This window comes from Sesamum indicum, linkage group LG5 (assembly GCF_026168435.1).
Source record: "Sesamum indicum cultivar Baizhima isolate 11 linkage group LG5, ASM2616843v1, whole genome shotgun sequence".
Classification (NCBI taxonomy): Eukaryota; Viridiplantae; Streptophyta; class Magnoliopsida; order Lamiales; family Pedaliaceae; genus Sesamum; species Sesamum indicum.
The window spans coordinates 15,045,216-15,058,595 of record NC_142661.1 but is presented as its reverse complement, the minus strand read 5'-3'; the positions used below and the strand labels follow the sequence as shown (position 1 = coordinate 15,058,595).

Sequence of the window (13,380 nt, the reverse complement as noted above, 5' to 3'; positions counted from 1 at the left end):
ATTTATGCCCTGCGCTTGCTCACATATAACAACAGCTCAGCTTACAGCATCACTCGCTCCGTGACAAAGAACAGGGCGCTTAAGATCCACGGCGTAAAGTGCACCTCCGAGGCTTCTATGAATTTTAGCCGTGAGATCAAAACTCTGAATAGCAACCGTTGGATGAGATTGCCATGCTAATCATGCCGTTCAAAATTGACAAAATTGAATTTCAAAAGCTAAGCTAGAGAGGGAGGAAGAGGACTCAAAGCCCCCATCCTCCATTCTTTTTCGAAAAATTCCTTCTTTTGCCTCTCTATCAATTCATTCATGACATACATGCATTTTTATCTGTATGCGTATAGAGGGATCGAGTGTCTTTCTGATTTAGGCTGAATTGCTGCCAGATTTTTGGTCTTCTTGGAATTTTTTGTTTTGTTTGAATCTGAGCTCGTGTGAGTGATTAATCAGAGTTTTGAGTTTCGAATTGTTTGATTCTTTTCTTTGAAATTGAAAGGTGAGATTCTTGGATTTTGGATGATTTCTGGGGCGGAAAATAAGTGGAATTCGAGTTTTATTTGTTTGGAATTTTTGAAGAAAGTTCTTGTTTGGTGAATGTTTTGGCGCTTCGGCTTGTGGAATTGTTCCATAAAATTTGATTTTGGTTCCTGAATGGACCAAAAAGAGGGAGGAGACTTCCCTCCAAAAAAGCAGCCGCCGCCACAGTCGGGAGCTTCTTCTACGGCGCCAGTGGATTTTCCGGCTAGGAAGCTTGTGAGGCAGCTGGATTTTACTGGCTTCAGTGGTGCCGCATCCGCATCAAATGTGGAACAACCACTGTTAGCGAAACCGAGCCCGCCGGTGCCGCATCAGCCACACTTAGTGAAACCAGGCCAGCTGCCGAGGCCGGCACACCTTCAGCCGCCGCAGATGATGTTTATGACGATGCAGCAGCCTCCACCGTCGGCTGCGCCATCCGCTCATCCTTCCGTACGCCCTCTTGTGTGAGTCCCTTTTGCAGTTGTATTTAATATTTATTATTTATTCTTGTAAAGGCTGGAACTTTATTGTGGGAAATCTTACTCTTGAGAGCTGAATGACACTGATTCATGGCAATTTTTAGGCTTTTTGGTTATTATTTGTGTTGTCATACTAATTTTTGATCTTTGATATTTGTTGGTTATTTTTGGGCATTCCAAATTAGAAACATTAGGACTACATTTTATTTTCATGAGATTTTAAGAACCCCTGCACCCTCTTTACTTTTCTCAAAGGGGATGTTGGAGGTTAGTTAGGGGCTTTTGAAAGCTCTGAATCTGGATGGACAAATTAATAAAATGATTTGTCTGAAGAATTAAGCTATTATAGTCTGAGCCATGTCCCATTAAGTTTTTTTCCAAATTTTGTCAGCTTGTAATTTTGACATAGCTTGGATGGTGAGAAAATTTTGCACGAGGCTTATAAAGTTTGAGGTGTGTTATTGTTTGGCAGTGGATGAGTTTGTCACTTCTAAGGACTATATCATCTTGAGGTTTATTTGGTTTGTTTCTCTAGCATCTTCTATTTGGGCTGCTTTTAGTTCTTTAGAACTCACCTCCCTTGACTATGTATTTAAAAATAAGTTTGTGGAAGTTTTATTTGATAAGTTTAGCTTCTCGAATCGCTTTCTTGGATTTTCTGGGTCATCTAAAAAAAGAAAATTATCAGGTCATGCTAGCGAGAATGTTTCCATGTACTCATGTTGTTTGCTTAATTGGCTTGCACAAATATACATAAGATATTACTTTCTGAAGGCTGCATCATACAAAGATCTATTTGAATACTTTTCTATATTTATTTGTTCATTTTTTTTTTTTACGGAAACAGATGTCCCATGCTATTATGGGACTCCTTGATCTATGATTCTTCAATTGTTTTTATTATAATATAATTGTTTTAGTGATACATTTCCCATGGGCAAAATATTGTTCAAAAGGATAGTTCTCTTGCTTTTGTACTGTAATTAACACTCCTCCTTCCTCAGGAAACCTGAATCCCCCAGAGCGCGTCCGAGACAAAATGTGAATGAAGTAAAAGATGGTACCCCAAAGAAGCAAAAGCAGTGCAATTGCAAACATTCACGTTGTTTGAAGTTGTAAGCAGCTACTGATTTTCATTTGTTCATTATATGACAAATGTAATTTTGTATAGCAATTTCTGAATCTTAATCAAATGACAAAAACTAGTGGAATCATGAAAGCAAAGGATTGAGTATTAGAGCACTTACCCTTATAGTATATGGAAAATGCATACGTCCAATCCATATCCTAGAAGCATGTGTGCTGCTTCACTCGCCAGATTTTATTTTCTTATCCTTGATGGGGTTTGGATGGGGGACTTTCAAAATTTTCAGGCGGTCTGTCATTCTTCAATTTTCTCCTGGTACATTCACTTCATGGTTGGTCTGCACCGCCTTGATATTTCCATTCCTGTGGAGTTGCTGGCATGAAATATCCTAATATGCTTGCAGATTACTGGCAATAAGAAAGATTGGTTATACACTGTTCAGAGTTAGTTCAAGCATTATAGTCGATCTTCCTTCTTATTATTTGGAAACAATCCCTAGTCAAATAGTACTGCAGCTAATAGAGCAACATGTATCAAAGACGAATTAGTTGTAGCTCATCCATTGACAATAATTTACACAAAGTGAATATGGGAAGTGGAGAAAACAATTGTGTAATTCTTCAAAACATATTTGTTAACCATGCCAGGTCTTTTCTGATATAATGACACATCACAGTGTGCATTTTGCAACTGATAATTTCCTTTGCTGGTGGACAGTTGTAGTTTTTGAAGTGCCTCAGTAATTGTTGTTTATTTGTTTATCATTTGGACCACTTGGATCTTTATACCAGACTGATAAGTTAGTGCACATTCCAGGGCCTGTCCCTTTATTATCGTATATCTGGACTGTATTCTACTTTTCCAAAAGTGGAGTCTAATGTATATTTGGTCAATTTTATAATCAGGTATTGTGAATGTTTTGCATCCGGTATCTATTGTGATGGTTGCAACTGTGTGAATTGTCACAACAATGTAGAAAACGAAGCTGCCAGACGAGAAGCAGTTGAGGCTACACTGGAGCGCAATCCAAATGCTTTCAGGCCAAAAATTGCTAGCAGCCCACATGCAGCCAGGGATAGCAGGGTACTGTCAGAACACAAAATGCGATCTTACATTAGTACATTTACAGATCCTACTTGCAAGCATTTCATGGGGATTATTGTCTTTTTTAAGCATCGTAGCCTTTTATTTTATTTGTGTTAGTTGACTAATTTGCTTGGGCTTTTCATACTTGGCATCCTCTCAAATACAGTTATATGCTGCTCTAGATACTTCTGGTTGGCAATTCCTCTAAACAGAAGTGCATATTTGAGCTTCTTTCCTGTCATAGATGGCCTGATGATTTGTTGAGAATTTATAAACTGTCGTAAGTTGTATTCCGGACACATAATGCCTGCAATTTCACTTATCCTCACAGAACAGCAATCTTTTAGGAATTTAGACCTTGTTGGCAACAAAATATTGAAACCTAAAAGTCCTTATAACTACAATTCTAAAAGTTCTTGATGATGCCAGACAATCGAGAGGCTGAATAAGTGGCTCACCAGATTCAAATCAGTATTGACCATTGGGATATCATCTTTCCTGGCAATGTTTAAATGTTACTGCAACATCGTGGGCATTTAATCTGAATTTCCACTTTTGTTTCTGTAACAGTTCATTTCCAGGAGGAGATACTATCTTCTCTAAATTAGTTTCCGGCTCTTGCATGGGAATGGATATCTGTGGCTGGGAGTCATGAGCACCTTACTTACTGTTAAGTGTTAACGTATTGACCTTCTTCAGGATCATTATTTGTGTTGTGCAGTTGTTCAATCTTGAGGGTGTTACAACCAGAAAATAGCAGGGTGCTTTGGTTGAAACCATTCTTCCAGTGATGTCTTTCGTGAATCACAGGAGGCACTTAAAATCAGAAGAAAATGTGTTTTCATAGAGAGTGTTCCCTTTAGTTGGTTTCTTATCTTTCGTACTTGTTTGGATGATTTACCACATTCTTGCTGTATGTTATCTGGATGGGTTTCATATATTTGTGGCAGCCTTCTCAACATGATATGTTGCATATTTATTGAAGAAGAAATCTTTTACCACTACTTTCTAAAAATATCAGCTCTTTTATACACAATTATTCCATTAAAGACAAATGATAAAAATGCAATTTTTTGAATCTATTTTTCGCCTATTACAGCATCTTAATTGATCTTATAAATACGCAGGAAGAGGCTGGTGAAGTTTTAGTTTCAGGGAAGCATAACAAAGGATGCCACTGCAAGAAATCAGGATGTCTCAAGAAGTACTGTGAGTGCTTCCAAGCAAATATTCTTTGTTCCGAAAATTGTAAATGCATGGACTGCAAAAATTATGAAGGAAGTGAAGAGAGACAGGCTCTTTTTCATGGAGATCATGCCAACAACATGATGTATATCCAGCAGGCAGCAAATGCTGCCATCACAGGTGCTATTGGATCTTCTGGCTATGGGTCTCCCCCATTGAATAAAAAGCGGAAAGGTCAAGAGCTCTTCTTTGCATCAGCAGTGAAAGATCCTGGTCACAAGCCTGGACAGTTGCAACAGGTAAATTTCGTTCTTTCCTTGAAAGGTGGTAACTTTCAGTCACATAATAGTCTCTCTCAGTAGAGTGGTTCTCTGCTGAAAACTTTCATGCATTATCCATTCTGTTTAAAGCTATGGGTTGATTTTGAGATAGGTAGCGAATCCAAGTTGAGCTTTAGTTGGTTTTGCCTGAATCAGGATTAGCCTGCTAAATCAGAACTAATGTTATATTCATAAGATCTTTATTGTAGTAAGATGTTTGACATTTAAATTTTGTGGAAATTGTATTGCTCTCACCAAGATCTAACATTTACTGACAAAAGATTGATATTAATCCATTCAATAATGATGTGAAGAAGGGGAAAGAAATCATCTACGTCCAGAAAACATGTTTTTCTTACACATCTTCATTTACCGGATCATAATTCATAAGTGACAATCTCCATTCTTATTGCTAGATGTCTCCATTTTGGCTTGCCCCAATATATCCTTTCAAATAAATCAAATTTACGGTTCCATATGCTTGCACCACCAAATGAATGAACTGAAATAAAAGCTATTAGTACATTATGATGTTTTTGAAACTTGAAGTTAATGAAGGGCTATTGCATGAGGAAACCGTAAAACGTATATGCTCATAATGCTATACAAAAGTATACAAAAGGCAGAAGGAATCAGGATAGAGTGATACAATTTATGGTAGTCAGTCAATATATGTCAGGCAGAATGGTTGGTGTACTTTTAATCATTGAAACTTGAAAAATGACATACTTTTGAGGCATTTTTGACAACACAAGAAACTTAGATAGATATTTGAGGGATTGCAAAAGCTTCACTTAGTGTTTAATTTTAGTGTTCCGAATTTGAGCACAGTAGGCCCCCACTTCCTCACATAAGTGTGAGCTCAGGAATAAGTTCAAACATCGAGGTGTACCAGCTTGATCCACCCTATGCTCAGGTGATAAAGCTGGACTGTAATTTCTGCTAGGTCGAATATTGATGGATAGTTTTGACTCTTTATATTTGTTAGCCAAAAGAATAAATGTGGACTAGCTACTTATTTCAACAAGAAGTTGACTACTTAGAATGTGGTAAATTGGTTAAAAATTTGTTTGTGTCCTGGTTTGATAACAACTTATTTACTTAAGTCAATCTTTTCCCTTTTTTCTGTTTAATGGCTGGAGGGACAGCCCGTGGTTTTGCTTTAGTTTTACATTGTTGTATTTCTAATAGAGTAGTTTCTCGTATAACAGGCTAACCAAATTAACGCTTCTGTACCTTCCGCTTCATTATCTTCAATTCCTGGGGCTCGCCCTGGTAATACGTCAGTCTTGAGCCCCTCAAAGTTTACTTATAGGTACACATACCTTTCGTTTGAAGAATTACTTTATCACTATTTTTCTGAAAACTAACTAGTGTATTGCAATTAAAGGTCTCTATTAGCTGACATCATTCAGCCCCAGGATTTGAAGGAACTCTGCTCTGTTCTTGTGGTATATTCAGCAGAAGCAGCAAAGATGCTTGCAGGTATAGATGGGTTTGTAAATCTTTACAAGCTTGGTGGTTTTATCTAATTTATCTGAATATCATGATCTCCTATTATATGCATGTTTTTGTTATGCACCTCCCATAAACAGTATCATTTTTAGCATAGGAAATATTTTAGAAAATTGTCAACCATATCAATAACAAGAACTGATGTTTGGATAAATATGTGCCTAACCAGCTGATGCTCTTTCACATATTTTCATTTTTGTGGATCTCATGAAAATTGTCCCCAGTAATGATGACAACATTCCTTTTCTAGATTCCAGAATAATCCATTAAAAGGGGAAGTGTCTCTTCCTATTAAAACCATACTGAACTTAGGTTAGATAGTTAAGAGTTGATTTATACTTGGAACTACGTATGAGGAGTCAAAATAAAAGTGAATTTCTTAAACTTTGCAACGTCTGGTGATGCTCACCTTACTGAGGAGCTTTGCATTCCCAGACAGATACAGGCTCAGATTTAGAAATACATAAAATGGTAGTTTTAAGATTGTGTAATCCTAGATGACCATGACAACAATGCCAAAGATAATGAGATGTAGTACCATTGGTGAGACCATGATGCACGAGTCAGCATTCAGATAATATAAACCCTCATGTTCATAGCCTCCACCAATCATCATCCTAGTTTCAGAGTCTCAGACCCTGAAAAAAAATTACAATGTTTAGGACTTAGGAAAGGTTAAATTGCAATGCTGTCTGTCAGAGTTCTAGATAAGTGAAGAGAGAAACAGAAGACGAACATTTACGTGGTTTGGTCATATCTACGTCTACGAGACAAATGCCCAAAGGGCTAAATCATATTATTCTCTCTTGGTCTGATAATATAACCCCCACCTATTTGTATAGGTGAATTACATGTGTATAACATAAAAATAAGGAAGTATTTCCAAAATCAAATCATATAGATATCACAAGAATCACTAAGATTTTTGTTGAGAATCATGAATTGATTCTCAACAACTTTGTTGTGATTATCTTGTGATTTTACAGTTATTTGGAGAATCAATTCATGATTCTCAACACTCCACCTCAAGTTGGACATGGAGATGTTGATTGTAATGTTCAACTTGGACAACATAAGTCAAAACTTTTCTTTCAGTGTGACGCCGGGGGAGGTCACCGAAGGGCAAGGCTTCGTCATGTCATGCACACACTTCCACAGTAGCATAAATAGAGACATCATGTCAGACAGCCAGTTTTAGGTGCAAAACACCAGTAGAAAGGCACGTAGCCCATAAAAGCAAGGTCGATTACACAGATAGACAAATTAGGTGTAGAACACTGTAAGGAGTAGAAAAGTCGGTTACAGAATGAGACCGACAAACAAACAGTTTAGATGTAGAACACCCACACTAAAGGCTTGGTGGAGGAAGTGTTGCCTACATAGCACAAGCAGTGTAGGCGCAGCAGTTAAGGTTCTAAGCAGTGGTGGAGGCGTGCAGTTGGGTTTCAGCAGGCTTTTTTTTTTTTTTTTTTAACCTGCTCTGATACCATGTCAGAGTTCTAGATAAGTGAAGAGAGAAATAGAAGACGAATATTTACGTGATTCGATCATGACCTATGTCCACGAGACAAATGCCCAAAAGGCTAAATCATATTATTATCTCTTAGTTTGATGAACCTCCACCTATTTATATAGGTGAATTACATATGTGTATAACATAAAAATAAGGAAATATTTCCAAATCAAATCATATAGATATCACAAGAATCACTAAGATTTTCTTGTGATTTTACAGTTATTTGGAGAATCAATTCATGATTCTCAACACAGTCATTTGTAATTTGGCTAATAGATGTAAGGCTAACAGGAAATAGTGGTGTGTATAGGACATGATGAAGGACTCCAGAAGCACTAGAGGTAAGAACAATTCACAATCAATGCAAGAGCAATGTGGGTAGTGAGATTAAGAGTGGAAAATTTCAACCTGTCAATTGTCACCTGTCGTAAGAGATGTAGGTGTAGCCCCTCAATCTAGCAACCACGACGTATCTAGGAACCAGAGGCATGAAAATGTTGACATTGGTACAGCTGTTAATACTTGGCATGAGTAAGTGTAACCTGATTAGGAACAGTTATGGGTGGAGTAAGGGTAGGTACACTCTCAGTAATTGTTGCAGTTGCCCATTATATGATTAGTACGTGCACAATGAATGCATTGTCCGGAAGAATGACTTTCCCTGAATCATGTCCTCAACCACGACCACCATCTTGTCCACAGCCGCAGCTATTGGTGATGGTTGATAGGACAGAGGTAGGCAAAGCACCAACTGATCTGGAACGAGATAATATACTTGCTTGAGTTGAAACGGAAGCCTCGGCGATATTGATTAAAAAAGAATTCTGATCAGGCAAAATTGTACAACTGCCATTTCCTCTCATTGTCGTTTTTGGGTGGTATATCACAAGTAATAAGTTGACGTACATTTTATTTGTCCAACTCTTACTTAAATTCAGTATATTAAATCATTTATGGATTGATCACCTTGAAACTTGTTTTATTGTAAGGAACCCTCATATTTTTGGATCAACTGAGAGATATTGTTCTGAGGAGAAACATCTCAACCTATGCATCCAAATATCTTTAGTTGTTGGTAAGAAGATAGTAGATTACTAATTTGAGGCCCTCCATGCTATTTAATAACAAAGTCCTCATGTTACTGTCATCTGATTCCAATGTGTCATAGCTACTCAGTCATAGCAGGAGGACCATCAGTAATATGTTTCGTGTTCCGCGAGAGGACCATCAGTTATTTCCAACTTTTTCTGAAATACAACGAAAGAGCCAAAAGCACGGGTCCACAACAAATAATTATCACCACTTAATTTTATAGTAGTTCCAACCGGAGCATGAGAAGTAAGATCAAGGGGTGAGTTTGGATGGAAATTGCTCATGTTAGCAAAAAAGTTCTCGGCTGACCTCCTTCAGTTAGGACTTGGACGGAAAATGGTGATGTTAGCAAAAAAATTACATTAATTTTTAATTTTGCCCCCTATTTGACATTCTCATATATATTTTTTGTATTTATAAAGGGACAAATATAAGATTTACTTATGGAGTGAGGTTAATATCATTATATTTTTTTTCTTGTAAATACAAAATTATTACATGGAAATATTAGATGAGGAATAAAATTGAAAATTTATGTTTTTTTCTTTTTGATAACATTAATATTTTTTGGTCCAAACCCTAACGGAAGAGAGTCACGTGTAAACAGTAAATCTTTGGAGGGGTGTAAGTGTAATTCTGAAACTTTTTAGGGAAAAGGTGTAATTTCGTATTTTCAGAGGACGTCTAAGTTTAATAAATCCTATCCAGAAACTTGTTTTGGTGGTCTATATTTATTGCCATTTTCTAGTCTGTAGCTTATCCTAAGGCTATCTAATTCTGTAGCGTGTGAGGGGCAACCCCAACCTGAGGTGAGGAATGAGTAAATACAAGGATTTGGAGTTGAGGAAGCCAAAGGAAAGGGTGATCTTTGAACGGCCTATGCCCGAAAATTTGGTTCAAGATGAACAGAGAAATTATTAGTATTTCATCCCCACTGCACTATAGCATTGTGAGAAGCATCTAACATGTAATAGAGAAAGAGAAAGGCCAAAAAATTGCTACCCAAGGCTGTATGTTTCAGAATGAGATCTGGTCATTGGAGTCGAGTACTCGATAATTTGTAACACATTCAATCAAAGTCAGCTTTAAGGATTCTCTTTTAATACTTTACCTGGATTTCACTTTGAACTTTGACCAAGGGTTGTGGAAGTGTAAAAACGCATTATTATCAAGCAGAAGTTCACAATAAGATTGTGGAATTATCAATTTTTCACTCCTAAGATTTTGAGAAAGGTCAATTGCATTCAAGTATGCATGTTCAGTATTATTTTGTGTTAATTGTCAGGAATTTCATTCCTCATAATCTGAGTTACATATATACTTTAGATAATATGTGTTAATCATTTTCTTATTTTGGTGGTGAAATGGAGTTAAATGTAATAGAAACTATCTAAATAATTGGACGCTCCTGATATCACTAGAGAACACTTGTAAGTTGTTGCAAGCTTCACAATTTTATACATCCAATAGCCTTGTCCAAGTGTCAGGTCTCTGATAGACTATTAAAAGCATTTAGAAGTCATATTTACTGTAAAGATGAGTTAAGTTTAACTATAACTGGAAGTGTGTATTATGACACTTCAAATGCATGCCGAAACAGGTAGTCTTAGCGTTCCATAAAGCACTGCTAAAGAACACCAAGTTGATAGTGTTTGCTAGACACTATGTTGAGGATGACTTAAGAGATAAATCTGATGTTCCCTCTGTCAGTTTATGAATTGAATCTCTAACTTGTAATGGTTTCAGAGGAAAGAAACGCAGTGGAAAAGCAAGCAGAAGATTCTAGAGAAACCTCACTGGTTTCATCAACTCAACATCTGTCTCAAAGCCAGCAGCATTTTGCAGCTGAGAAGATTCGGCCTGATGATAAACCTTCACTTGAAAACCAGACAGAGAAGGCCAACCCTGACGAGTCTGGTTCAGATGGAGCTGACGTATCAAAAGGAAGGCCAATGTCTCCCAGTACATTAGCTCTAATGTGTGACGAAGCAGACACAATTTTTAGTACAACTGCTTCTATTGGATCAGTGGTCCATAGTAATGTGTCTTCCCAGTTGCCAGATGAGCAAGGACTGACTGAGGCCTACGTTGAGCAAGAAAGAATTGTTTTAACTAAGTTCCGGGATTGCCTTAACAGGTTAATCACGCTAGGAGAAATAAAAGGCAAGTTTTCATTGTCCCTGCTTTCTGTTACGTAGCTTATTTTAAATCTGTTGGGTTTGCTTCATTTCTGTGGAAAACCATAAAATTTTTATGAGAATATAAAATACCATGGGAAAACCATGGAAATTGTGTAGCTTCTCTATTATTTTATGATATCCTGTTCTCATGTTTGTAGTCAAGAATTCAATTGTCTCTAGATATTTAAAGAGTTTGGTTTACTCCATATTTCTGAAGAAAGAAGTTATATAGATCCTGTAATAAGACCGTATAGTTATTCTGGTACCATGTGAATTAGGTTTACTGCTTAACTTATTTTTGATGGCATAATTTTAAGAACTTGGCTACTGTAATTGGGAGAATCATTGCAGGAACCCACGGAGACATTTTAGATTTGTCTGTGTAGGCCACTCCCAAGGTAGAATGTATCGTACTTTATACTCGGTTTTGCATCTGCAAGTAGGGAAACAGAAAGCAATAATACAATATGTGGAAACAAATGAGACTTTTAAGTATCCTGCTCTGCTTCTACAGGAGTTGCATGCTCCCATCAACATGAAACATAGCAAAAAATTAAAGATAGGTCAAGGGAAAGCAAGAATTAGAAAGCAATGGTGCCCATTGCCTCTGTTGTTTGATAAACCATGATTGTACAGATTTAGGAACACAAAAGTGTACGGAACCTTTCACCCACTTTTGATGTACTCTTATGCTAAGATTAACCTCTAGGTTCAAGATAGTCAGCACTTCATAGCTCACTAAATTGCCAAAAAACTTTGGGATTTCTACGTATCAAAAGATCCCAGCTAGGTCTTGACTTCTAAGGATGCAGCCATGAAATCTTCAACTTTCAATACTAATCTTATGATTATCCAGAGAAAAGGGGCAAAACATACACAGGTATGAAGAGCTTGGTTGTGTGGTAATAAACTTCTATGTACTGTAGCTAAGGTGGCAGTTTCTTTCAAAAACTGAATTATTATGAATATAATCATTCCATCTTTTCCTGTACTTGATATACTGGGTTGTCTGGCCTTTCATCATGTTGGTTATGTTTCTTGCATAAGCATGCTGCTAGGATCCAAACTATATCTATCGGGCATAATTGGCACTGATTTACATTAAAAACTTCCTTGTTATTTAAGCATTCAAAGTTCTCTCCGGCACTTCCCAACTGAGAATCAATATTCGCCTATTTTTTCTGAGAACTACTGACCCATCTCTTCCACTCTACAGAAACAAGGTATTCTTCGTTGGCACGAATGCAATCAGGTAACAAAAATGATCTAACTAGTAGGAGCAGTTCAAATGTGAAAACTGGATCTAGGAATCAACAGCCTGTAAACAATGGTGTTGCCAGATCTGCTGCTCCTCCACGGAGGACGTCTCCAGAGATTACTCTTGCACACGGTGCAGTCAATAATGGCCCCAATGTGAAAATAACTCCTGCTGAAAACGGGGATGTAAGAACAAAACCTGAAGGAGAGTTGTGATATGTTTTTAGGACTGTCTATTTGCCTGAAGTTATGCTGCTGCACCTCTTGTAATATTAGGCCATTGTCGAGTTGGCTTTTCTTCGGTGTCGCAGCAAAACACTACATATAGATGCCATTCCTACAATCTAATCTGATGCTGGATTTGTGCATTCATTGATTATACCAATTAAGATATAAAATTTCAGTCTCTTTTTTTCTTCCCCGACAAGGCATTAGGTGTCCTTAGGCTTGTCAATGGGTAGCTATCGTCCTACTTGAATTCATAACCAATCAATAATTCATAGTGATACGTTCATATCCTACCTAATAAAATAGCGATTGAGTTTTATATAAGTGATACCCAAAAAATTACGTAGAATTGGGGTCTTGTCTAATACCCATTAGGTTTTATCCAAGTAATTACTAAAGGTTTGGATCCTCACCATTTATTTATTTACAATATGTTTTTCTATTATAAATATAAATTAAAGTCAAACAATAGAATTTTTTTACACGGATGATGCAATTTCTGTCTTTTCTGCAATAATATTACAAGAATATGTTGATAAATTAATTTATGGTTAAATATATTTTGCACTCTTGAATTATGGATAAAGTGCATTTACACCCCCAAACCGTAAAATGTAACAAAATGGCCTTTAATGATATATATTAATTCTTTTATGATAAAAATACCCTTATTAAAATAAGTAGAGTAAAAAGGTATATGAGTAAGTAAAAAGAGCATTTTTGTCCTATTGGTGCTAAATTATTTTGTTAGGATTGTTTTTATTACTCTTTAAAGGTGTAATGAGACAATATGCATAATTTAGGAGTGCAAAATGTATTTATTCCATTAATTTATTAGTAGCATTTCACGGCCTACCAATCAATCAAATAAAATTAATTCTTTAAATTTTTAGTAGGTGCAAATTGATTATTTTCA

General features: G+C 36.7%; 1 protein-coding gene across 1 annotated transcript; it reads left to right on the top strand.

The window, feature by feature from the left end:
- The first annotated feature begins 209 nt into the window (after positions 1-209).
- Positions 210-12,657, top strand: LOC105162171 (protein tesmin/TSO1-like CXC 5). Its single transcript, XM_011080139.3, has 8 exons — positions 210-983; positions 2,003-2,113; positions 2,991-3,168; positions 4,299-4,655; positions 5,888-5,991; positions 6,067-6,161; positions 10,546-10,962; positions 12,196-12,657. Exons 1-8 carry the CDS (start codon positions 652-654, stop codon positions 12,450-12,452), a joined length of 1,851 nt encoding a protein of 616 aa, XP_011078441.2. The 5' UTR covers positions 210-651; the 3' UTR covers positions 12,453-12,657.
- The last annotated feature ends 723 nt before the right edge of the window (positions 12,658-13,380 follow it).

Coding starts and splice junctions, on each gene's coding strand:
- LOC105162171 (XM_011080139.3), top strand. CDS start 652: ATGGACCAAAAAGAGGGAGGAGACTTCCCTCCAAAAAAGCAGCCGCCG. Junction 3,169..4,298: donor ATGCAGCCAGGGATAGCAGG/GTACTGTCAGAA, acceptor ATAAATACGCAG/GAAGAGGCTGGTGAAGTTTT. Junction 5,992..6,066: donor CCCTCAAAGTTTACTTATAG/GTACACATACCT, acceptor TTGCAATTAAAG/GTCTCTATTAGCTGACATCA.